Here is a 27,665-nt window from a genome sequence, read left to right as displayed (position 1 = left end):
CGCATTGCTACGGTACAGGTCTGCGCCGAGCTCCCCACCACCCTTCGAAAATGATGTATGTATACGGAACAAGTTCAGCGTGTCCTGATTTGGTAAAAATCCTTCTCTTCGTGCATTCCATTGCATTCCACCTGTCCCACGGCAGCAGATCGGATTGTATGCCGGAAGATTCAATGTGTCCATATTCTCACGCACTGTATCATTCTGCAGCCGGTCAACGGTCTAAGAGTCTGGCACTGCGCTAAAAGTAACAGTTTTTTCATTCACTTTGATCCGTTGCTGTCCCGCAGGCGGCTTATGTGGTATTATTTGGTTCAGCAGATCACCAAAATGTTTCGAATGCAGTATTAGCAGGCGACAAAAGCAATTTTCGGAGCCAGTGATGGAATTCCGAAGGTGGCTGGTATGAATCCGTTTGTGGGACTGTGCTGGAATTCCTTTATAGTCCTCTATATTCCTTTCGATTCCACATGAGTTCCGCGTCCGAATCTTTCGTGGTCGTAAGCAGCTTCCGGCTGGTGATATCCTGGTTGAGTCCCGTTTCCGCAATTTGGCCTTTTCAGAAGGTGTACCGGGAAAATCCAACTGCGCTTGATAAAATTCGTAAAACTGTTTTTATTTTTGACAGTTGCTCAATACACGATGCAAAATCTAAACGACGACGCCAAGGTGAGGGAGAAATCGCGAAGTCGAAGCAAATTCTGCTCTTCCCTCCTATGGGAAACCCCATTGCTATCTGTCAGAGTTTGAGTGAAACATGGCCGCCATCTCCTCCTCTTTGTTGCTCTACTGTAAAAACCCATAAAGAACTGTCATTGTTTGTGTGAAGAATTTTGCTTCGACTTCGCGGAAAACAAACAGACAAACTGTCAAAACGTCGAGAGGGGTAAGTCAGTGCTCGTAAAAAATATTTATGTAATGTAATTCGTCACCCACGAGGGGTATTTTCTTCAAAATGAAGAAGAAGACATGGTGCCCGATTTTCTGATGCCTTTGTACCGGACATTTCGGTCTATGTATTCGTCAATGGTTGTATTGCGTTTGGGGCTTTACTATGACGGGGGGTCTGGGCAGCGTGACGAATAATAAAAAAAAAACTAGAGGCTCATTACAAGAAGTGACAAAGTGGCGAAGGGGAGAGGGGTGTTGAAAATGGTAATTGTTCCGCATGACGTACTTTATCGGTATTCCCTAGACGTCCTTCACCATACATTTTTTTGGCGGTAAATTCATGCTAGACCATCGTACATCTTCTTGTTGATCGAACTCATGGACAATTAGGATTGTCGTACATGTTCAACGAATTCTATAATGTGTCTATAATGGTGTAACTGTGTAACTGAAATAGTGGGGACCTCAAAGATCTTCGTGTTGATCGATTTGAATATTGGGATCTGAGCTGAAAGACAGTTTGGAGTGTCGTAGATGTCGAAGGAATTCTGTGGTGTGCCTGTAATGGTGTTACGGGGTTCTCCTGGAGCTATTCTAAATCATAAAACTAGTGGGGACATCGAAGATCTGCATGTTGATCGATTTGAATATTAGGATCTGTACTCAAGGATAAATTGGAGTGCCGTAGATGCTGAAGGAATTCTGTGGTGTGTCTGTAATGGTGTAATGAGGAACCGTGGAGCTGTTCCAACTCATAAAAATAGTGGGGACATCGTAGATCTTTTTGTTGGTCGATTTGAACATTAAGATTTGTGTTCAAGAACTGTTTAGAGTATTGCAGATATTGGAAAAGATCTGTTATACCGCTGGACAGGCGCGGGATATTATCATAAAGTATTTCAATTTCAATTATTTCACCAGAATGTGGTAAAAAAATGTGTTGATTCCTTAGAACATCGAAAACAAGTTCTCGAGCATTGCGCGCCGCTTTGGACCTCCAGCGGCTCGAAGAGGAAAAATTTCTGGAGAAAGAGTTCATCGGTAGAAAGTACGCGATTTTACAGGTGGAAGGCCCCTTTGCCAAGGGGGATTTGGTGAGGTCTCCTCCCAGGGAGGCGGAGAGCGAAGAGCGGAATGACGGAGGCTGCAACTAGCAGCACCGGAGTCTCCCCAGCAGTGACAGGGTACAGCCCTATCAGCGGGCCTTTACCCGGGATGCGGGTGGTCGCCGAGCAACTCGATGATATCATCGGGCTCGCGAACGCAAGCCAGAACATCAGTAAGGAACTGAAACAAAACCTTCGAATGCTCCACCAGGCTGTTCGAGTCGCAAGACAAGTACAGGATGCGTTTATCAAGCGGATGTTGGGAAGAGAGAAGGCCGACAAAGGTACTCAAACCGATGCCTTCTCCTTCCTTGGAGGAGCGGACATGGCGCAAGAGGCGATTGATTTCGCCTTGACGGCCAATGAAGAAACAACTATTGATCATCTTGCAATTCACTTCAAGATCAACTACGACGTGCAACAACCGAGATCCAGGGATCCCTGTCAGGTCCGTGGGTGGAGAACCAATCACTTCGACAGCAAAGTTTTCACTACGGCCCTGGTACTGGAAGCCAACACTGAAGGTTTAGGCGGGGATGCGTTGGTAGCTGTCCTATCAAGCGCGTGTGACGCCGCCATGCCAAGGAAAGCCCTGCCGAGAAATGGCAGACGCCCGGTATACTGGTGGAGTCCCGAGATTGCGGCCCTTCGATCAACCTGCCTTAAGGCTAGACGAAGGATGCAACGTACCCGCACCGAAGATGAAAGAGCGGACCGCCGTGAAGTGTTTCGAGCTGCGAAACTAGCCTTTAACAAGGCCATCAAGAGCAGTAATAGAACGTGTTTCGACAACCTATGTAAAGGAGCCAACGCGAATCCATTGGGTGACGCCTACATGATAATGATGCCCGAGACCAAAGGGAGCTCTTCACCCCCCGAACAGTCGCCGGATAGGTTGGCGAGGATTATTGAGGTACTCTTCCCGTCCCGAGCCACAAGTCCCAGGGCCTCCTGCATCGCAAGGCAATATGGGAGCGGCCGAAATTGTGGCTCCGGAGACGAACGAAGAGCTATTCGCGGTGGCCGAATCCCTGGTAACGAACAAAGCTCCAGGGCCTGATGGAGTTCCGAACAGCGCTCTCAAGGCAACAATCATAGCGAACCAGAACTGTTCTTAAGTGCTGCTCAATTATTCTTTCGTGATCTGGATAGATATTTCACAAGCAACATGAGTATCAAGCTACTATGCTATGCTATGGATTTTTCTCTACAATTTCTATATATTGAAAGTCAGATGTCTAATTTTGCTCATGGTTTTTTTTTTCAATTATCTTTGCCACATAATTCTTGTATGTACGTGTGTATGAATGTGTGTCTTCCAATTTATCCTTTTTGCGTCGTTTTCTCGACAAGTTGTGGCTTATATAGCAGCCAGAGCCAATTGCCTGATAAGAGTTCATAATATTTTTACTCACTTACCGGACTCCTTTCGTAAGTAAACACGGTTCTTTATAATCGTTTTGCTGTGTCAGTAGTGTATTCTGTTGTAGAATTTTCCTTTCTCCATACTTGGCATTTTTTAACAAATTGCAAGTTAGTATGTCCAGTATTTATTTTACAGAAAACTTATTGTGTTACCTAATCATAGATGGGTTATCATACAAAAACTTATGCAAAGTAGATATTGTAAGAGGAAACCAGGTAATGGGGACGTCACTGAGCTGTATACTTAAAATACCTTTTACATAGCAAATGAATCAACCTGACCGCTTAACCTATATGGTACAGTAGAATTACAATTAAAACTACGTCACTGAGAGGAGAATGTAATCGATGTAAACTTATAAACTCGCGGTACGAACTAATAATCTATTGCTCTTAAAAGCTTAGGATTGGGGAAAATTGTGCAGTAAAGAATTTGTTCATGTTTTCTTTCATATTTCTGTATTTATGTGCGTGATGTAGATTATGATTTCTATTACGTTATTTCCGGGTAGCTTCCTAATCATTCCAAACATTGTATTCCAAACTTTGATGCTCATTATTAGCCATGGTCTAAGTTCCTAGATTCCAACTTTATGTGAATATTTTTCATCTCTAGTTTTATTTTTCACGGTTGACAGGTTCTGATAAACAGGTTAGAAAATTAATAGCAATTTATGAAGTATTTAAAAACATCTCTACAACAATTATCGCAAAGGGTGACAGAAATCAAACACTAAGAATGGGGATGACAGTGCCAGCCATTAACTGGCGCTGCTTCAGAGAGGATTGTATCGTTCCGTTTGAATTGTTTGTTACTTTAACCTATTCTACTTACACTTGTTTCTTTTATAGTGTATAATTGTATATATATTCTTGTTTGATTTTCCATATATAATAATAATAATAATAATTATGCATACTTTTCATATACTTGGATATCCACTTTTCCATTTTTTGAAGTGGTCTCTAACCTTCTGCACGCAATTCAAATTATAAGGTACTGGATACTCATTACCTGGTAGTAGCGATAACAATTAGTGTTTTTGTATACGGCATATGTGTCTAATGTATGTGTAATTATGCGCTTTATCAGACTAAAATTGTTTGTGAAGATTGATTTAATTCGTATTAACTATAGGTATTTTTCTTCTGTTTTTGTTCAACTGTTTCAATTATTGATTTGCTGATTATTTCAATTAAACTAACAAAAGATTTGGCAAATTCAGAGTTGAATTACCTTTTTTACTGTTACTATATTTTAACTTTTACGCACAAAAAGCAGTACAATGACTATTACTTTGAAGCTTTTGCATATGTTTTTGCTTAGCTTATGGATCATGTGGCATGCAATTCATAATTTCGCTTTGTTATTATTCAATACTCAACCTATTATATGTTAAGTTTAACAACTTTTCCAGTAAACAAATGCTTTCTCTTGTAATTTTCAACAAATTCAATAATATCAGGCTTGTACTTTTTTGAAATATCAAAATATGCCATCAACAAAAGTGTGTGTGCAATTCAATGGAAATGATCGTTGCTGTGACGATTGGCACTTTCTGTGTGTTTGTGTGCAGCTTACTAGAAACAAATGCAAACAATCTATCTCTATTGTTAATCAATAAGCAAAACTTTGAAATCTTGTCTCTGTTATGCTTGTTAAGCATTATTCTAGTATGATGCTTTTCTCGTTTGACTTTGAATTAGTTCTATAATCCTGTTGCTCTATTTTGTCCACTTTGCTAACAATAAATACGGCTCAAAAGTTTTAGTGTTGCGTTTTGCTTACTAGTGACTGTATCCTTTAGAATAGATTTTGATTTCGCTTCTTTCTGCCTAATGCTTTCTTTGAGTTATAAACAACTAAAGTTTATTTACAAATAATATTATTAACCATGTAAACGATAACAAAAATAGAATAGTTGAAATATATTAGCGTTTTATAAGAATTGAGGATAGTAAACTTGAAACTATACAATAGCAAAAAATGTTAAAATCAAAAAATCATAATAAAAAGTGTATAGCAAAATAATCGTAAAAAGTACGTTTGGATAACGCTGTGTGTTCACATTTTTTTGGAATTGCCTGAAGATGTTGAGAATCAGCTAATGCATGGATTTCCCTAAAAATGTTCCAGCATGTGTTAGACAAAAATGTTGTTGTTGACTGTTAAATTTGTTTTTAGTTCCGAATTGCTTCGCACACTCCTTTGGACTAGATCTCGAAAAGTACATTTTTACACCACAATTACGACTAAACATGTACGCATAAGGGTTGTGTGTGTTTTGTTAGTTGACGCAATGATTTGGGTTGCAATCGTCCGTTGAAGAAAATTGGTTCCATTGGTTCACGTTCACGTCAAGGAAGATCATCTCTGCAGTTGTTATTTTGTATAGGGATCTGGTTTAACTGCGGATATGTGGTTTGATTGTTGACGGAGCTGCAGTTGTTGCTACAATATTGGCGCCCAACGGTGCTGTTGCTTCCTGCGATGCAACGTGTTGGTCCGTGGTGGCGAGCGCTACCTTTGGAGCTATTATTGGCCGGCGCGCTACCACCAGTTTCCAACACTAGGAGGGTTGCTTCAGGAGACGCTTCAGTCGGAATTCGTATACACGCTGACAGTACATGACCAGATCGGGAGCCACAACGGAGGGCGGAACGCGAGGATTTTCTCGACGAAGCGCCGGGACGATCGACGGATGTTCCTCGATGCCTTCTTCGAAGCCTTTTAGCTGACGACGGAATCTGGAAAGGAAGGATTGAGGTGAATTAAATTATGTTGAAAATAGTTAATTTTTTTTTGTTCTGAGGCGGTTAACCGACTAAAATAGGAATAATTAAAAATGTTAGCATGGTGAATATATCATCAAAGTGACCCCAAATAGAAGTGCTCGCTGGCTCGGTATATTTTTGACGTTTATTTCCCGAAAAAAAGTCCAACATTTCCGGGGAAAACTTCTTAATTTCGATCAATGTTATGAATTCCATTGGTATATTCTTCTTGGAAAATATTCTGAATTTCTTCAGAAAACTCTTCGCGGGAAATTCTTCCTTTTCTCTCGGAATTTACATGGGAATTATTTTAAAATATAACTGGGAATATATTTTCTGAATTTTCCCAGGAAATTATTTTGATTTACACAAGAAATTATTTTGAAATATCCATCCTGTTATTGAGTCTGGTACGGGGGGCATCCTAACCGTTATGGGAGGCAAGTACAATATCGTCTCGAGCAATTCTTTTTCGGTAACGTCTTTCGGGCCCTCCTTAGCCATGCGGTAAGACGCGCGGCTACAAAGCAAGACCATGCTGAGGGTGGCTGGGTTCGATTCCCGGTGCCGGTCTAGATAAATTTTCGGATTGAAAATTGTCTCGACTTCCCTGGACATAAAAATATCATAGTGGTAGCCTCATGATATACGAATGAACATAATGAGCACTAAGCGGCGAGGCGGGTCTGTCCCAGTGTAGGGATGTAATGCCAATAATTATAAGAAGAACGTCTGTTACTTCCAGTATCCAGCTGATAGTCCAGTCCAGTAGACGCTGATTCCAACCCCAATCTATCTCCAGACCGGCGTAGCGACATGAATTACATTCGGAACCTCACAAACTCCATTAGCTCCATTAGTTCCAAACTGGACTTCAATGACTTCATCTTGTAACTAGGAGACTAATAATAGTCTAATAATCAACCGAACTTGGAATGGGTTGCATCGGAAGACGGGTTTTTGCATGTGAATCCTCAATCTGTTTTGTCCGCCAGAAGCTCCTCATTGGTTGATGGTTTTTTGTTTAATGGCTTGACTCAGCTTAATGGAGTCCCCAATATGATGCAGCAAAATCTACTTGCAATGTTTCCAAACATGTTTTGCAAACACGAGAGAGAGTATTCGAGAGATAGGTGCTTATGACCATCTTTGGCGGTGTGCAAGAAGATGGTGTGTGGTGGCGGAGGATGAACCACGAGCTCGCCCAGCTCTATGGCGAACCCAGAAGGTAGCTAAATCCGGACAGGGTAACTCTGCAAAGATGGACTTCGCTTCCGATCCGGCAGGTACGAGACGGCATGGAGCGCAGCGAGCGAGGAGGGCTGACCAGGTACAGAACGACTTGGCGCTATTCGAAGATGGAGAGATGCGTCCTCGAACCGTGTATTGTGGCGTCAAATTGTTGATTCAGTGTTATCTGTTTAGTTGTAAACTAAATAAATAAATAAAGACGGTAGACTAGCCCAAGACTACCGTCAGCAGCTGTATGTGGCACTCCCAACGGAAGAGCAGCTATGCGCGGCGTCTCTTGAACATGGCTGGAGAGATATTCGATCCGCCATTGGAAGCACCGCAACCGCTGCACTAGGTACTGTGCTCCCGGATCAGAGAAACGACTGGTATGACGGCGAATGTGAGCACTTTGAGGAGAAGAATGCAGCATGGGCTATATTGCTGTAACACCGCGCGAGGGCGAACGAGGTACGATACAAACGGGCGCGGAACAGACAAAACTCGATGTTTCGGATGAAAAAGCGCCAGCAGGAAGATCGAGAAGAGACGGAGCAACTGTACCGTGCTAATAACGCACGAAAGTTCTAAGACAAGTTTAACCGTTCACGTAAGAGCCACGTGCCACAGCCCGATATCTGTAAGGACCAGGCTTGTAAAATGTCATCTGCATGTCATTTGACTAATTTGATCATAACTTTCTTTAGAAGCAAAATTTCTTCCATAATTTTGAATGTACTCATAACGCTTGAGTAGGGTTATATTTTTGTCCAAGGGTACATTGCTCTAAGTATAACATCAAAGGCTGGAGAGTGAAAACTCTCCAAAATGTCACGTGTCATTTGACATAATGTCATTTGAATGACATTTTGCCTCCCACGCCCAAGATTACATATTTACAGCAAAGTCTCGTTAGACAAAGTTGTAGGCCCATTTAACCGCTATAAGTTCGCCATACCTCATGAATTGATAGCTACCTTCTGGAAAAAGTTCAGGGAAAATTATACAAACGAATGCAAATGACATTTTACAACACTGGTAAGGACATAAACGGGAACCTTCTTACGAACGAGCGTGAGGTGATCCAAAGGTGGCGGCAGCACTACGAAGAACACTTGAATGGCGATGTCGCAGACAACGGTGGCGGTATGGTAAAGAACCTGGGAGCATGCGCTCTAGACATACGACTTCCGGCTTCGAATCTCCAAGAAATCCAGGAGGAGATCGGTCGGTTGAAAACCAACAAAGCCCATGGGGTTGACCAACTACTAGGAGAGCTGTTTAAACACGGTGGTGAGGCACTGGGTAATTACCAAGGTTTGGGAGGATGAGGTTCAGCCGCAGGAGTGGATGAAAGGTGTCATGCATCCTATTAGAGTGTGATTTAAGGGCCTTCTGCCTAAAACACCTTCAGTGTGTATAAGAATAAACGAACTGTCAGCAAATTTTATCAATTTGACAAATAAAACTGTTTCACGTTTATTCCTACAATAAATTGTATTTTTCGGTTATTCCGGCGTTCGAATCCTTTCACCCATTAGGTCATGGGTCCAGGAACGCTTCCAGGTCGCGAATCGGTCGGATTGTAAGTTTTTCGGTCGTTTTTCGGCGTTCAAGAATGGGCGATGAGAAGGAACTCTGCCACCGCGTGGCGATGTTCGACGGGACGAATTTCCCCGCTTGGAAATTTCGTATGCTGACACTGTTGGAGGAGCACGACTTGTTGGGATGCATCGAGAACGAAATTGCGGATGTGACGGAATTGCAGGTCGGACTTGCGGACTCGGCGGAGGTGCGGCAACGGAAGAAAATAGCCCTCGAGAAGCGGCAGAAGAAGGAAAAACATTGTAAGTCGATTATCGTTTCCCGGATCCACGACGATCAGCTCGAGCACCTGCAAGGGAAAGCTCCACCCAAGCAGATGTGGGACGGGCTGGTGAAGATTTTCGAGCGGAAGAGCGTAGCGAAACGAATGCACCTGAACCGCCAGCTGCAGGAGCACTTCGTCAAATTCGATCGGATGATACGGATGGACAGAAGCGCAGGAGGGCATATCGATGACATCGACGTAGTCTGTCGTTTGTTGATGTCGCTCGGCATACAGTAGGAGGAGCAGCTGACGATGGACTTCGTAAAGTGCCGGCTCCTCGACTAGGAGATTAAGCGGAAGGGAGCAGCAGTGGACATTCGAGAAGCGAAGAATGATTTGGCGGCTTTTTCTGGAGCGGCCGGACGCAAACATAAAAAAAAAGAAAGTCTTCAAATGTTTCGGCTGCCAGAAAGAGGGGCACAAGCTGGCCGACTGCCCCGATAAAAAAGGTGAAAACAAATCCTGCGGTAAGTCGAGTGTGCACGTTGCTGAAGGCAAAAAGAAAGGTGTGATGTTCTTTACCGACGGCGAAGCGTTGTTGTGCCGAGAAAACAAGATTCGTTGGTTTGTTGACTCGGGCGCTACTGAGCACATCTGTAATGACAGGAAGCTGTTCTCGAAGTTGGAGCCACTAACGCAGCCCATGAATATTGCCGTAGCGAAGAGTGGCGAATGGGTGACGGCAAAGTACACCGGCGATGTTCCAGTTGTGTCGGTGATCGGTAATGACGTCTTTGAAGCGACGGTGACAGATGTGGTCTACATTCCGGAGGCGCGATGTAATCTGTTCTCCATAAGCAAGATCGAATAAGCCGGAATGAAGGTGGTGTTCGAAGGAGGCAAGGTGGAGATTCTCCAAGACTCGGTAATTGTGGCCACTGGTCAACGGAACGATAAACTCTACGTTTTGAACTTCTTCGCGCAAAAAGGTGAGTGCGATTCTATCAATTTTTCGGGGAAGATTTGCAAGGCGACAGAACTATGGCACCGCCAATATGGTCACCTCGGCGAGCGGAACTTTTCGAGCCTGTTGAAGAGCGGGATGGTAAAAGGTATGAAAGATTGCAGCGGCGACGGCTCAATGATCACCTGTGAGCCGTGCATGGCAGCGAAGCAAACTAGGAACCCTTTCTCACAGCGGGAAGAGCGGCGTTCGAGTCGGGTACTGGAGCTCGTGCACTCCGACGTCTGCGGACCGGTGACTCCAACCGGTTGGGACGGTGACAAGTATTTTGCAACGTTCATCGATGATTGGACGTGATTCACCGTCGTATTTCTGCTCCGATCAAAGGATGAAGTAGCCGGATGCTTCAAGCAGTACGAAGCGGAAATGACAGCGAAATTCGGCGTCAAGATCTCTCGGCTTCGCACCGACAACGGCGGAGAGTATGTGGGCAAGGAGTTGCGGTCATTTTGTAAGGGCAAAGGCATCAAGATGGAATACACAGTTCCGTACACGCCGGAACAGAACGGCGTCGCGGAGCGTATGAATCGAACGCTGGAGGAGAAAGCTCGCTCAATGCTGTTTGACTCTGGTGTTGATCGATGTTTCTGGGGAGAAGCGGTACAGACCGCTGCGTTTCTGACAAACAGGAGCCCTGCTACTGCCCTTGGTAAGAAGATGACGCCCTTCGAGATGTGGAAGGAATGGAAGCCTGATGTTTCAAAGCTTCGAGTGTTTGGTTCGTCAGCGTATTGTCATATTCCGAAGGAGCACCGAAGAAAACTCGACGGGAAGACTTGGAAAGGCGTGTTCGTCGGATATGGCTACGGCTATCGTATATTGGATCCACGCAAGCAGCGAATCGTGATGGTTCGCGACGTTGTCATCGACGAAGGTAATACCGAGAAGGAGCCTGCAAAGTTGGTGACGACAACCTGAATTCGAAGGGATTCAATTACCGAAACTGAAGATGATAACGATCGTTTTGATGAGGAGACCGAACTGCCTGGTGGCGGTAGCGATGAGCACGTTTCGGATCAGGAGCGTTCGGATGACGAAGAAAGCAATCCAGATTCCGAGGTTTTTGACAGTTTCGTTGAGGACGAGATTATCGAGTCAGTTTCTACGGCTGAGCCATCTGGTCGCAACCGTCGGCCACCGGAGTGGCACAAAGACTACGACATGACGTTCGCCGGTTTCGCGCTCGGCGCCATGGAGTACGTGGGAAACTTTCCAGACACTGTCACCGACAGGCATTGAAAAAAATCAGACCATGAGTAAAAATTGTCTAAATTCAGACCAACTTGATGCTCTGCTGCGGCCTAATCGCTGATGCTTTCTAGATCGCTGAAAATTGGCGTTCGTTGATTCAATGTTTAAAGATCTTCATCGCTTACCAATGGGAGACAACTGAGCGAGGCAAATTACTTGGTAATTAAGGGGTAATTACTAGGAAAATTAAGTCCGCTATGAGAATTGAACTCTAATACCTCTAATACATTGCGTGGGAGGCTTTGATACTTTCTCTCCCCCATCCCAGGAAGTTAGAGGCAGAGTAAATAAAGCAGAACACCTGATTTGTTTTGATTTTATTCTAGTAGAGCAAGTGTAGTTGTAGCTTCCCTGGAAACCATAGCAAGTTTAGCTTGGAGAACTCTTTTGCTCGTTGTTTACGCAGCAAGGATCGCTCATAATCGTTGTTTGGTATCCATCTGAGCAAGGCTGTTCACTCACTGGCATAGGATGCTATAATTTAATTAGATCAAAGCTCGCCCGCTTCACTCATGCTTTCAATGCCTGGTCACCGAATTGAGGAAGAGACCCGATTGGTCAAAATGGAAGGTTGCGGTGCGGTCGAGGAGGAAATGAAAGCCTTGCATAAGAACAACACGTGGATGCTAACGAAGCTTCCGAAAGGGCGTGAGGCCATCACATGCAAGTGGGTGCTTCGAATCAAGCCAGGAGAAGGCCGGGAACCAGACCGATACAAGGCTCGGTTGGTCGCGCGTGGCTTCAGCCAGCGATTCGGATTCGACTACACCGAGACCTACTCACCGGTTGCGAAGGTGGACACGTTGAGGACGATGCTTGCGTTGGCCAATCAGGAGCGAATGCTGATCCATCAAATGGACGTTCGAACAGCGTTCCTTAATGGACTGACCGAAGAGATTTTTATGGTACAGCCGGAGGGGTTCAAGCGTGGCGATGGTTTGGTCTGCCGACTGAACCGGCCGCTTTATGGCCTCAAGTAGGCCTCGAAGGCGTGGAACGATCGGTTCCACCGATTTATAACGAAGCTCGGATTCCGGAGGACGAACGCTGACCAGTGTCTATATGTACGTGGTGATGGACGGAAGAAGGTGTTCTTGATCCTTTACGTCGATGACGTTCTGGTGATTGGGCACGAACTGAACGAGATTCAAGCCGTAAAGTAATCACTATCGAAGGAGTTCGAAATGATAGATTCCGGGGATTTCTCGGAATGAAAATCGAAAGGGACACCGAAGGGAGAGTTCTGCGGATTAGTCAACAGAGATATCTGCTGGACCTGTTAGCTCGGTTCAACATAACTTCGTGTTAAGCATAACTTCGTCAAGGACTCGGTGCAGAATGGAAGCATCGTGTTGAAGTACGTTCCATCGGAGAAGCAGGAGGCAGACATTCTCATCAAGGGATTGACGCCAGGACCATTCCAGCGTCTTCGTTCGGCGACCGGCCTGAGAGCATAAATAAAGGAGGAGTATTAGAGTGTGATTTATGGGCCTTCTGCCTAAAACACCTTCAGTGTGTATAAGAATAAACGAACTATCAATTCGACAAATAAAATTGTTTCGCGTTTATTCCTAAAATAAATTGTATTTTTCGGTTATTCCGGTGTCCGAATCCTTGAACCCATTATGTCCCATCTACAAAAAGGGCGATAAGCTGAATTGTAGCAACTACCGCGCAATCACATTGCTGAACGCTGCCTACGAGGTACTCTCCCAAATTTTATGCCTCCGACTAACACACTGCAAGAGAGTTCGTGGGGCAGTAACAGGTGGTATTTATGGGTGAACGCTCTACCACATATCAGGTGTTTGCCGTACGTCAGGTATTGCAGAAATACCGCAAACACAACGTGCCCACACATCATCTATTTATCAACTTCAAAGCCGCATGTGATACAATTGATCGGGACCAGCTTCAGCAGCTAATGCACGAAAACGGATTTTCGGATAAACTGATACTTGATCAAGGCGACGATGGATCAGGTGATGTGGGTAGTTCGAGTTTCAGGGGCATTCTCGAGTCCCTTCGAAACGCGCAGTGATGGTCTTTCGTGTCTGCTATTCAACATCGCTTTGGAGGGAGAAATACGAAGGGCAGGGATTTACACGAGTGGTACAATTTTCACGAAGTCCGTCCAGTTATTGGGTTTCACCGACGACATTGATATTATGGCACGTAACTTTGAGAAGATGGAAGAAGCATACATCAGACTGAAAAGGGAAGCTAAACGGATTGGACTAGTCATCAATACGTGGTTGAAGAATTCGTGTACATGGGCTCACTGGTGACCTCCGATAACGATACCAGCAGAGAAATTCGGAGACACATCATGGCAAGTAATCGTACGTACTTTGGACTCCGCAAAACGCTTTGATCGAATAGAGGTCGCCGCCGTACCAAACTGACTATCTACAAAACTCTTATTAGACCGGTAGTTCTCTACGGACACGAGACCTGGACGATGCTCGTGGAGGACCTATACGCACTGGGAGTTTTCGAAAGGAAAGTGCTGCGTACCATCTATGGTGGAGTGCAGATGGCGGACGGTACGTGGAGGAGGCGAATGAACCACGAGTTGCATCAGCTGTTGGAAGAACCATCCATCGTTCACACCGTGAAAATCGAAAGACTGCGGTGGGCCGGGCACGTAGCTAGAAAGTCGGACGGTAACCCGGTGAAAACGGTTCTCGGCAACGATCCGACTGGAATAAGAAGGCGAGGTGCACAGCGGGCAAGGTGGATCGATCAGGTGGAGGACGATTTGCGGACCATCCGCAGACTGCGTGGATGGCGACGTGCAGCCATGGACCGAGCTGAATGGAGAAGACTCTTATGTACTGCACAGGCCACTCCAGCCTTAGTCTGGTAATAAATAAAACAGACTCTTCTCCACGTGAGTGACGTCCTTCACAGCTGTGCCTCTCCTTGTCTTGTCTGCAGACACACGATATCGCGTTTTTGGCTGCTAATGAAAGTTCGGAGTGCGTTGAGTTCTGTGGGGTTCATGATTGTTCCGATGTTGATGGATACGAGGTTGTATGACGTGAGAGCCATTTATGGAAGAAAGTCCACGTTCTACTCGACATCACCGTCGTAGCATCGCTGTTTTTCGCCGAGCGGGCGTCCTCGGCTTCTACTTCTCGTCGATGTGGACGAATCGTCCGTATCGTTGCCGGCGGTTCGATCTTTTGATCGCATCACGTTTGCTAGCTTTTTGAATTTGTTAACCAAGAAACTTCAGCGGTTTGTGGTTGTGTGCGCAACGAGGACAATGAGATGCGCGCATTTTGTGCTTGCAACGGGCTGAGAGAGATCGTTCGTGGAGCAGTCGGCTAGCTCACAGTTGGATTTATTGAGCCAGTTGGTTCGTTCTGACTCGCCGGCTGTGGCAGCTTGGGGAAAGCCTCCAGCGATGTTGGTGGTGGAGCGACAGAACGCTGACCTACCGGTTTGGCACTCGGGGGTTTTGCATCGTTCGCCTTCTTCGGTGGTTGTCGTGGCCCAGTTTGCTTCGCCGCGTCCGCATAGCTCTTCTGGACTAGCAACTTTCAGTTCTGGACACACGATATACCAGTATGCGTTTGATCTTTGCAGTATTTACAAGAAACGAAACAGGACACAATGTGGGTCTGTTGTTCATCGATCGTTACCCACGAATCTATGTTCCGATGGACTAGCATTCGGGCCGACCAAATGCCGAGCGGTATTCTACCGGACTCGAACCCATCTCCCCATGTTAGCTCTCGCAGCAAAAACAGCTCACAGAATGCATTCAAAAATTTCACGATGTTTCCTTCGGTCAAGTTTTCTGGCAGATCGTGAAAAATCTCTACACATCCATTTTCCATGGTGATGCGAAGCTTGTACTTCTTCCCCTAGTGCCCCACTTAATGTTTTTCATCATGTTCTTGCACTATTCGTTGTGCGAGCGCCAGGTTGTCAACCTTGACAAACGCACATTGTTCACCTCTGTGGAACTGTAGTCTCAACACTTCTTCTTTCTTCAGGCCGAGTACCATGCGAAAACCGTGAACCTTTTCGAATGACGGCTTCGTCGGGAAACTCGAATAATCAATACAAAAAGTATTTTCTCGCCTCATCGCGGTTCACATAAACGTTCGACGTGGCACGGACGTTGTCGATCTTCAATCATTGTAATCGATCTTGACTTTCCAAGAGTGCAATCAGAAACACTTCTGTACGTCTCAAAGGCTCTCAGCTCTTTTGTCTGTGCTCTGGGAACAATATAGGGTTACTGCTCCTGGACTTCATCTCATAACTCCGATATACATCCCACGAAAAACAAAGCAATGAAAAGGTATTTGATTTGTTTGTTTTTGTGATTTTTTCCAGTTGAGCACCCATAATTTGTTTTTTTGCAGTAATTCTCTGGATTAGTTGTCTCTGGTTTTTTTTCCGTTGCTGGATCGTTTGGGTCTCCTTGAATATTTTCACCATTCGTGACACCGCCGAATAAACTAAAAACCAAGTGTGTGTGTTTGGGGGAACCATGTAATTAGGCTATCCATAAGGACATTCAGCGATGGGACTGACAATCGGAATCAAAACAAAGTGTGTATGCAGTTGAAGGCAACTCACTTCTGGTGTAAACCGCGCTTAACAATTTTCTTTGGATTGTTCTGTCAGTCCGGTCAGAATCTGTCAAAAAATCTAGGTAAACAAAAATGGTCGGCTGATCGCAGCTGTCTCATGGATTGCCTTATTGAATATCTGCCGATCGACATTTCACAATAGGTTGCGATTAGGGGAGCTGACATGCAAATGAACGACGTTATTATCACGCGATCGCGTATGCTGATGGGCGCTTGGCACAATCGTATGAAAATGGCTATCCACGTGAAGTGGAAATATCGTGATTGATTTTTAAATTTTTGTCGTTTTTCTAACCACCTTCTACATACTAAATTTACAACAAATACGACATTTTTTTATTCCAACTGTTCAATCCAATGACTAAAACTTACCTACAGTACTCGCTGAATGTCAGTACGTAGCACTTATCTTCGATGCATGCTACGCTGTTGTGGTCCTTGTGACGCGAGGCAAACACCTCATCTGGCCCGTCAACAGATTGTCGCCCCTGCTCCGTGTGTTCCGGTCGGTAGTACCACAGAAGCGACATCATCATTTCCCCTAGAAATCACGGAATGTTATAAAATCGTCGATCGATATAATTGATCGATAAAAAATGGTTTTCGTAGGGTCAAGTTGCCGAATAATATGCAATTAAGTGTTATAATTTTGTTTGAATAACTTACCATCTTCCGGATTTTCCCACAGATGTGCCACCTTGGCCACGTAAGGCAACTCCGCGCGCTTGCTTCCCGCCCTGAGCAGCACACAGTCCCGTGGCCTTATGATGTCACCCTCGGAGTGTCGCATCGCTGGATAACACGTCCGTAACACCGGAGGATCGTCACTCTGCAAATAATAAAAAAGCGCACCATTAGGTTGATCTTCCAAGTCTACCTCAGCACCGATCTTACGTTCAAAAACACTTTCCCCTGGAACGGATGTCCCTCCCAGGTCCAGCCATTGCTCCAGCGTGGCGCGCCGGTGCATTTCCTTGGTATGATCACTTCCTCGACTTCGGCGGTCATGCGGACGCGATGTCGCTTTTTGATGCTGAACTTCCGCGATTTCGACTTGGATCGCGAGCGTGAGGTCCTCTTCAGTGAACTACTCTTTTTGGCAAATCTCTTGGCAAGCATGATCTCCTCCTCATCATCCTCGTCGTCCTCATCATCATCACCCGGTAGCTGATCAACGTGTTGCCCAGTTGACCGATCTTCCACCGTTGCTACGGCCGTTGAAGTGGATGGCACTGTCGTATCCTCCTGCACTGGGCCACTCTCAACCCCTCCGAATGTGTTTTTGTTCTCCACGGTGCTGTTGTTGTTATTGTTGTGCCGGTTGATCATCGTAGTGGTGTCGACACTCATCAAGTCATCGTCCACCAGCATCGTTGTGGCATCGTCGAAGTCCGTTTCCCGATCATCGATCGTGGACTCGGCACCGATCGCGCTCACATCCAGTGGAGTTGTGCTGCGAAGTGGGTCCTCTAGCAGGGGTTGGGGTTCTTGCACTTCCACCGGCGCTTCTGCAGCTGGGGGAACAGGCGTTGAGGTAGCACGTTTCATTCCACCGTCTTTCGGGACTTTGGTATTGGATTTCTTCTTGCTGCTTTGTTTCGGTTCTTTTTTATGTTTTTCCTCATTCGATTCTATCGTCGGTGGCGACTTCGATTTAGAAGTTTTCTTGCAGTCCTTGCTGTTGATGGGAGCATCCGTAGGCTCCGGGGTAGGGTTCATTTTCTTAGACTTGCTCTTACTCTTGCGCTTGTCAAAATCGGTTTCCAGTGGGTCCAATTTTTTGGGCTTCTTGGATGAAGGTCGTTTTCCCTCGGTGCTCCGTTCCCGCTTTCCTCGGTTCTGCTCAGACTGGGAACGTCCTTCTTGCAGCTTTAGCTTCTTAAGCGTACGTGACTTGGCTGCTGATTCTGCGGAGACTATTTCCGGTTCAGAAAAGTAGCCCTTTGCAACAAGATCAATTGTAAGTTCGACGTTAGACATCGGTCGCGGTCGTTCCTCATGCGGTCTGGGCTGGGGGGTTTCGGTTGATGTGGACAAGTCTTCTTTGGGATCTTTTGAGATAATTTCTGCCGATCGTGGGTTGGTTTCTGCCACCTGTGGATCCTTAGGAATACATGATGGCCGCTGGATAACCCTCCGGATGTGTTTGGTTTTGAAGAGCGTTTTGTTGATCTTCTTTAAATGACGTAGCTGTTCCGCACCGAACACCCTTCGGGTTCGCTTTAGTAACTTTCGTGGTTTGGACATCATTAGCTTTCGCCGAGGTTCTTTCTTGGCAGTTCGCTCCTCTTCGTCTTCCTCCACTTCATCGTCGCTGAGAACTGTGATGGTAGCTTCGTCGTCCAAATTTGTACGTTTGATCAGATTCTTATAGCTATTGGGGGGTGACTTCTTCGGCGTGGTCTTTTTGCAGGCGACCAGCAACGGTCTCCGTTTAACCATCGAGGCCGGAATTTCAGGTTGGACATTATCGACTAATTGTACTTTTGCGTTACTAATACTACTGTTGTTGGTACTAACACTATTGTTCTTGCTGTTGATGGTACAACTATCACTACCGGTAGTCTTACTCGTTATAATATTAGCATCCGTGGTTAGAATATCAGATAGGAGACTTTTGTCGTCAAGGTGTTGAGCTTCTTTGAAGCAACGGTCGGTCGGAAGCAGTAGTTCCGATACAATACCTTCCTTTTTGATTAGTGCCTCGTCGAGGAGTAGGTCCGGTGTCATGGCGGGACCAGTTTCCTCAAAGTCCTCTTTCTTGAAAGTAGATGGAGGTTCCTGTTTGACCTCCGGAAGCTCTTGCTTGATCATGGTTACGGTGGCTGCCGTAGTTGTCAGCGGGAGTAGCTTTGGAATGTTGCCTATTGATTTACTTTCAGATTCGAGCGTCGGGGTGGAGGGTTCCGCTTTTACTTCGGTGAGCAGAGGGTTCGAGGGCGTGCTGAGTCGTTGGAGCGGATGCGTTGGAGGTGGTGCCGATGGACGATGATGGTGATGGTAATGGTGATGGTTTGGGTAATACATGTACGAGTGATGGTCACTCTCCGGATTAGGAGCATGTGGCTCGATTGGGGTTGCGGAACTGGGGGTCGTTGTGGTTGAGGTTGAGGTGGTGTACGTGACAGAGGAATGCATACTTGATATACTGGCCGTTGAGGTGGTACTGGTAGGGGTGGAGCGGGATATCGACGTCGCAACTTCGGCTGGATGAATGATGGGAGGAGAATGTAGATCAAGTGGAGCCGGAGAAGAAGATGTTGATGAACCGGAGGAGATCAGGATCGGTTCGTGGTTATTGTTGACTGTAGTTTGTGGCGCAGCAGAATGGACTCCTGCGGCACTTGCGATATGATGGCTGTTTTGGGTTGTTGTGCTGGCTACTGGGCCCTTACTGGCCTTGATACCAATAAGGGACCCAGCATTGACGTTTTTTGGACACGACTGCATCGGACAAGGGCAATTGGTCGTGTAGTGTGCATCTGGAAAGACATATCGTTGGGTGGACGTTAGCAAGAGCTCGGAGAAAGCGGACTCGTGATGATGAACGAAATGAGAAAACACAAACACTTCAACCGCTTGTATACAAATCCATAGAACGAAAATATCATAACATGCATTTTACCCATAGGCTGGCGGTGGGCCTTTAAACGAAAGAATACATGTAAATAATTTGACGAGACTCTGCACACACGTGTTAGGTGAAGTGAAAGGTGATTCCATACATTTGCTTACCCATATACGGTGGAGGCTGCAGGTTACGAGGGTAACACTGCCCACCGGGCCCGGGACCAGGACTACCGTAGCCTGGATAAGGGTACGGCGGTGGTCCAGGATAGTGTTCCAGATGTTGGGGACCCTGTGGTCCGGCCGGAATCAGTTGGGCACCGGATGGTGGTGGCACTGGGCCACTCGTGGTAGGTGGCGGTTGTTCGTACAGGTGCTCGCCAGGACCTGGATGGCCCGGATAGTAGCGGCGGCTCGTTGGGTAGTACTGGGCAAACTTGGGGTAGAAGTGTGCCGGCGGGTACGCATGGGCGTAGTACATCTCCGGAGGGTACTGGCTGTAGGGTGGGGCCGCGTAGTAGTTGGGCGCCAGGTGCGGCGGTGGACAGTGCATCTGGACCGGACGGGAGTATATGCTCGGTGGACCGGACGGGCCGTAACGACCGAAGGATTGCGATCGAGACGACAAATCGCCAGCTGGAATGGAATCGCATATATCAATCAAGGGATGAGTGTTGAAGTAATGTGTACAATGTGCACAACCGACCTGTTAACAGGACATCGCTGTCGGTGCTATCTGCAGTTGACGAGGAAGGCGGTTGGGGTAATGACTGGACCGGTGAGTCAGACTCTGGTGGCTGTTTGGTGATGGTACTACTGCTAGCGCTGTGCTGCGAGGAAGAGCTTGGTGGTGCTTGGGCCAGCAGATGCGGAGATATCAACGGACCAGCCGGTTGATAGTAGCCTGAGGAGAAAAAGAAAGGAAGAGCAAATGTTAATCAAAATATCTTTAGATTGGCGCTGAGTACGTGCGAAACAATTTGCCACTAACCACTAACAACGTTAAACAGTTAAGTTTGATTGTGAGTCAAGTATAAATGGGTTTTCAACTAAAAGTATTTGCACAAGTTGTGCTTCACCGTCGTCCTTTGGCATAGTAAGTCTGTTGTTATGTATGGCAGTTTTCTGGATGCAGTGGGTAGTCGTCCCAATTCAACACTGTGGTCATGAAAGTGAAGGCGGATAAGCGAGAAAGAGGTGAGAGCCATTTTCAGGGTATTTAATAATTCAACTTTGCCCTCTGTAGTTTGACTGAACTTCTTTAATAGCACAACCCGAGCAAACATTTTTGACAAACAGTTTTTCATGGAGAATCGCAGCGTTTCACTCATATAATAAAAAAAAACCTTCCTTAATTATCCACCTAGCGGTGTTGGAGCCTTTCTAGTGAAAAAAAAACATAATAATCCACTTAGTGTTGGTGGTGCCTTTCTCGCGCATTATAAAAATGAGAAAAACACATAAAAGAGGTCAAATTAGCATTAGCACAAACAAATTGCGTTCATTTGCATTGCATTAGTCCCTAAACATTTTTTTTCGATTTGGGGTTGCCTTCCAAGGGTGCTCATGGGAAAATTGGAGGAAAAAACAATGTTTTTTTAATAACTCGGGAAAGGAATGGCCGATTGGGCAAGATTCCGCGTCGAATGCAACCCGTTGCAAGCAAATTGGATTAGGCTAAGTACAAAAAAGAGTGTATAACAACATTTTTTGTACACACACATATACATACATACACACATACAGACATCACCTCAATTCGTCGAGCTGAGTCGATTGGTATTTAACAGTGTGGCGGGTCTCCGAGCCTTCTATCAAAAGTTCGATTGAGAATTAGTTTACGAGAAAGGCAAAAATACAAAAAAAAAATAAATGAGTATTTTCTAGCGTGCTTTGGGCATAAAAAATAGTATTATAGCCATAACTACTGATATTATAGTCCGATCTGTCCAATTTTCAATAGCAAACAATGGGACAGGATTCTCCGTAGAATGGAACCGGTTGCGTGTAATTCGAACAATGCCAAGAAGTGTCTACAAAATTTGTTCACATACAGCTCCTATCCGTCAGGACTCTCTTTAGTGTCGTCGTGGAATGGGATCGTTACAAACCGGTCCACCGTGACGTGACTCAGTGCTCTAGCTGCTTAAATTTCGGACATGGCGCACGGAACTGCCACATGAAAACCCGGTGCGTCAAATTCGGCGATCAACACGCCAGTTCCGATTGCTTCGTGGACATGAGAACCAAGCAGCCAACATGTGTAAACTGCGGAAACGCACACAAAAATGCCAGCCAGCCAAAGCAGCAAAAGAAGAAGCCACCTGTCATTGACTTGGACGTCGGATTCCCTCCACTTCCCCCTCCAAGAGGACTTGCCCCTAACTTCGAACCCGGAAGGCAAACTAGCAGCACACATATTTCATATAGGTTTCTGTAACTCATATGTGACCAGATTTAGTCACAATGAAGTTGCTGAAACCCTTTTTGCCTAACTTGTGCTGCTCGGGATGGAAACTCGATACAAGGCAACTATCCAGCCGGCTTCTACGGAAGCCGGCCAAGCTCCGAACCACCGGTTCCGTCAACCGGTGGTTTGACGGAAATCCTCTCTGGTCAGCCATTTGCAGAAAATGATGGTACAAATGATGCATTTCATGATGAATTTTAATATTCACCATCATTGTCCTTAATTGGAATGCCCATTCCGTGGTAGCAAAAAGCTTGAAGTCATTGACTTCATGCAACAACCTCAAATCGACGTTGCGTTTTTAACGGAGACGCATCTCACACCACAAGTCAACTTCAGCCTTCCCAACGACGCAATAACCAGGCTCGATCGGGCCCAACCAACGAGAGGCGGTGGCGTTGCCATTGCCGTAAGAAAAGAATTACACTTAAGGATGCTTCCTGACTTCCACCTATCCTTCATTGAAACCGTCGGAATTGAGATCATTGCACCCAATGATCCCATAACAATGATTGCCATGTACTGACCATCACAGTGTAGTGACTCGGACGGCACAGCCGTGCGCCTTAAAAATGACCTGCAGAAGCTGACTCGTCGAAATTGTAAGTTTATCCTTGCCGGCGACCTCAATGCGCGACATTCAATTTGGGGAAATCAGAGGCGTAACAAAAACGGGACAGTGCTGGCTAACGACCTTCAGGCGGGGTACTACGTGGTGCTTCATCCGGACTCGCCTACCTTCTACTCATCACGTGGTATTGGATCCACTCACGACATCGTTCTCACCAACATGGCGAACGATTGCTCTCTACTCCGTGCTACATCACCGAGTTATCCTCTGATCACCTACCGGTGGTGTTTGAGATGGACCAAATCATTGAGCAGAAGCAGCTGTCTCGACGTCATAACTACCACCGCGGTTCGTGGAAGATCGAATGGACGAGAATTCTGCATTTGATTGCGCCATGCCATCTCTGAGGATATCGCCGAAGCAGAACTACGTTTCATTCCCACGACCTTCACAACATGTAAGTTTACTATCTTCTACAGTGAAACGAAGCGAATAATTTCCTTTAGAAATAATATCCGGCGTCAGTTCCAAAGAACGCAAAATCCCGTTCAAAAAATCCTTTATAAAAAGCTCAACAAAATCATTGCCATTCGTGTATCCAAAATTAGAAATAGGCAATTTTCCAAAGACCTAAGGAACCTTCCTATTTACTCTAGGCCCATCTGACGTTTGACAAAGGTGCTCAACAACAAGCCAAAACCCAAACAAGCAAACGAAATTTATATTTCCCCAGTCGAAAAGGCAAACGACGAATTTCGCGCCAACTCGACCAGCGGTTGGCAGCACCATCTCAGAATCGAATGAAACTTGGTGGGCATAAAGATATGGTATTTCTTAGCCACTCTGCATACTTAGTTTTTCAAAAATTGTCAAGAGTATCATTTGATGAGGGCCTAATTTTTTTTCATGGATTTTTTATAAATCGATGTAACTCTAAAATGACAAGACCTACAAAAAAGTGTTGTATGGCGGACTGTCGTGAAATTCCCAGAAGTTTTTTGGAAAAATATCCAAAAAATAAAATACCGATTTCTACTCTGAAAAAAATTAGTTTTAAAAATTAAAATCGATATTACAAAAAAACCTCATCTCAGAAATCGATGAAATTTTTTCTGCAGATAGGTATCTTAATTATCTAACTTTTCTGGGAATAATGTTCCTGTGACATATTTAAGGAAAAAAAGTTTTTCTAACAAAAACTTTTTTCATGTCCATATTGAGTGAAAATTTATCAGCGTGTTTTATGCCTACAGCGCCAAATATAGGTTCAGCAGCCTATCATCAACCAATTTGGAAGTATAAAAAATGGTTTAGGAAGCAATTTAGCGTAATCTAACATTAATGTGGACCAACATTTGGAAAGGGCGTATATTTTCCTAGATTGCTTATATCAATGTTACACACAAATGACCAGATTTACAAAATTGTGATGTTTGATGGACTATTGTAAATTTGTCTGAACTATGAAGTCTGAAACATAAAAGAGCGTTTCGTTCACCGAGAAAATAAATTAATGAATGTAAAGATTAAAATTGGTTTAGCAAAAATAAAAATTGGAGGTCGATTTTTTTTATCAGATAAACATTTTGATTCCAAACGATGAAGCTCGGTAGGTAATTTCATTAGGGGAATTTCCGGTAAACGCACATTTAAAGAATAATAAATTTTCGCATTTTTTAAATTTTTTCTTCAATTTTATTTGTTTAATTTAATTTGTAAAGTTAGTCGAACAATTCAAAGACTTTTGGGTCTTCATCTGAGTTAGAATATTTTTAGCCAGGATTTTATTATGAGCGATTGGTATAAAAGAATGAGGCTTTTGTGTGCCAATTATAGTTTTTGCTTTTTTGAATAGTTCATCAAACTTTTGTTGAGTACCGTCGTCGGGGGTGACAATGGGTCAAATGGGGGTGAGAATGGGTCACTGTTTCAACTACTTAGAATGCTTGCAGAATGGATGTATCTGAGGACAAGAAGACAAAAATATAAGAGACCTTTTTGAACGATTTTGCTCTACGCCCTCCATGCTCGCGGTGAGAACGATGACCCATTTTCACCCCCAGACCCATTGCCACCCCCGATGGTGGTATTGCCCATTCGTGATATAACCGAAATGTAATATAGTGATATTTTTGTTTGATTGAAAACGTGCCCATTCGCCCATTCGTACAACTCCCGAGGAGTCTTGATAGTATTTCCATAATCTTTGGTAAGAGTTGCTCGTTTTGCCATTCGTTTGAGAGTGCCACCAATAGCTTCGCAAGGGCCTTTTCCGTGCGATGTTGTAAAAAAGTGCCATTCTGCTTCTAAGCCATGATTTGAATTCAAATTACACAGACTTGCAAAGTTCCTTTTATTTTTATAATGTGCTGCAGCTCACCCAGACATAAAAGTAATTTTTGTAAAACCGATCGACTGTTTCAAAAAGTCAATTAATTTTGAAATGAATAAGTGAACAGCTTTTGTGCCATGGGTCATTACTTCTGATGCATGAAGCTAACGTTTTCTAATTAACCGTTTCTTTTAAAGTAAACTTCGAATGGATGTATTATTGCCTGGGAATTATTCCAACCTTGAGCAGCATTTTGGATAATGAATGGATAATTTTCAGATAAATCTAACAGTACAAGTGTATTGCTGTTTGCAAATAATGTCATAAGTTATAAGTTTATCAATTTTTTCAATAAAATACGATACAAAATCATCTACAGGCTTTATAACGGTTTCTAAATTACACCGTTCAGTGGTTAGCCTTTGCTGAAAAACAACATCTTCTTTTCCACTATTACAATTAAATATCACTTCAGTTTCGTTTCGGCAACATTGCCCGTTTCCAAAGTAATTATTTTTTTGTAATTGTTTTTAAGTTACTTCGATACAAAAAGTCAAATAAAACATAAACCCTTTTCAAATGTTGGTCCACAATTATGTTAGATTATGCTAAATTGCTTCCTAAACAAATGTTCATACGTCCAAAATGTGTCGTTGGTTGATGATAGGCTGCTGAACCTTTATTTGGCGCTGTAGGCATAAAACACGCTGATAAATTTTCACTCAATATGGACATGAAAAAAGTTTTTGTTAGAAAAACTTTTTTTCCTTAAATATGTCACAGGAACATTATTTCCAGAAAAGTTAGATAATTAAAATACCTATCTGCAGAAAAAATTTCATCGATTTCTGAGATGAGGTTTTTTTGTAATATCGATTTTAATTTTTAAAACAAATTTTTTTCAGTGTAGAAATCGGTATTTTATTTTTTGGATATTTTTCCAAAAAACTTCCGGGAATTTCACGACAGTCCGCCATACAACACTTTTTTGTAGGTCTTGTCATTTTAGAGTTACATCGATTTATAAAAAATCCATGAAAAAAAATTAGGCCCTCATCAAATGATACTCTTGACAATTTTTGAAAAACTAAGTATGCAGAGTGGCTTAGAAATACCATATCTTTATGCCCACCAAGTTTCATTCGATTCTGAGATGGTGCTGCCAGCCCCATAGAAGGGTTGGCGCGAAATTCGTCAAACACCATTTCCCAACACTTTATGGCGTCCCATAATTTGGATCGAGATATTATCAGCCCGATGGAAGCATCATTGTTCGAAATTGTCTTCCATTCAGACATTTATGACGGAAATCCTCCAATTTCGCTCCATAATTTCACTTGTATATCTATAAGAAATTCCTTCGGAAATTCATCTAGGATTTTCTCCGGGCATTCCTCCAAAAACTCTTCTTTTAATTGCTCCGAGACAGTGTTGTGAAATGTCATTTGCATTCGTTTGTATGATTTTCTCAGAACTTTTTCCAGAAGGTAGCTATCAATTGATGATGTATAACGAACTTATAGCGCCTAAATGTGCCTACAACTTCGTCTAAAAAGACATTGCTGTAAATATGTAATCTGGGGCGTGGGAGGCAAAATGTCATTCAAATGACACGTGACATTTTGGAGAGTGCTCACTCCCCATGCTCAGATGTTATATTTGGGGCTATGTGCCCTTGGACAAAAATATAGGCCTACTCAAGCGTTATGAGTACATCTAAAATTATGGCATGAATTTGACTTCTAAAGAAAGTTATGAAAAAATTAGTCAAATGACATGCAGATGACATTTTACAAGCCTGCTCCGGGATAACTTCCAGGATTTTTTCCGGGAATACCTCCATAAATTCAATAGCGAAATTCTATAGGATTTCATTTTGGAATTCTTTCCGCAATTACTTCAGAATATCCTCAATTCCTCTAAAAATTTCTTTAGGAATTTCTCCAGGAATTCGTCCAAGTATTTTTCGGAAATTCTTCCAGGTATTTTTCCGGAAATTTCAGCAGGTACTTCTCCAGGAATTCCTTCAGGAATTTCTTCGGGAATTTTCCCCCGGAATTGTCCTAGAATTCTTTTAGGAGTTCCTCCAGGATATCTTCCAAGAGTTCTTCCAGGAATTTCTTCAGAACAAACCCCTGGGAAATTATCCTATAATTTCTTCAGCATTTCATCTGGGAATACTCTCAGGATTTCATCTGAGAATTTCAGCATTAACTCCTCCTGGTACTTTTCCGGGAGTTCCTTCAAATATTTCTCCGGAAATTCCTTCAGAACTTCTACAAGGATTATTTCAGGACTTCCTTGTGGAAATTCGTCCGGAAGTGTTGCTTGAGAGACTTCCTCCGGGAGCTCCTCCAGGAGTTTTTCCAAGAGATCTTCCGAGAATCCCTCCGGAAACTTCACAGGGAAATCTTGGAGAATATTTGGCAGGAATTTCACGGGAAGTGGGATTTCGGAAGTTTCTCTAGAAATTCAACTCTGGGTATTTCACCGGCTGTTTCTCTGAAAATTCCTCTGGGAGTTCCACCAGTAGTTACAGCAATACACGTAAATATTTGCGTTCGAGTTTTTTTTGGCATAAAATTAATTTAAATTGAATT

General features: G+C 44.2%; 1 protein-coding gene across 1 annotated transcript in view; it reads right to left on the bottom strand.

Moving 5' to 3' along the window:
• Positions 1-3,234: 3,234 nt before the first annotated feature.
• Positions 3,235-27,665, bottom strand: part of LOC134219551 (titin) — a 591,826-nt gene continuing 567,395 nt past the window's right edge. The window contains exons 7-12 of the mRNA XM_062698297.1: positions 20,399-20,596; positions 19,861-20,328; positions 17,020-19,607; positions 16,792-16,954; positions 16,498-16,666; positions 3,235-6,170 (exon numbers count right to left, since the gene is read on the bottom strand). Of these exons, the coding sequence (XP_062554281.1) occupies positions 5,993-6,170; positions 16,498-16,666; positions 16,792-16,954; positions 17,020-19,607; positions 19,861-20,328; positions 20,399-20,596 (3,764 nt within the window). The 3' untranslated portion in view covers positions 3,235-5,992. The remainder of the gene's footprint in view (positions 6,171-16,497; positions 16,667-16,791; positions 16,955-17,019; positions 19,608-19,860; positions 20,329-20,398; positions 20,597-27,665) is intronic.

The sequence above is a fragment of the Armigeres subalbatus genome, chromosome 3 (assembly GCF_024139115.2).
Source record: "Armigeres subalbatus isolate Guangzhou_Male chromosome 3, GZ_Asu_2, whole genome shotgun sequence".
In the NCBI taxonomy this organism is placed as follows: domain Eukaryota; kingdom Metazoa; phylum Arthropoda; class Insecta; order Diptera; family Culicidae; genus Armigeres; species Armigeres subalbatus.
The sequence above is the reverse complement of the archived record's forward strand: the minus strand, read 5'-3'. Positions and strand labels throughout refer to the sequence as shown.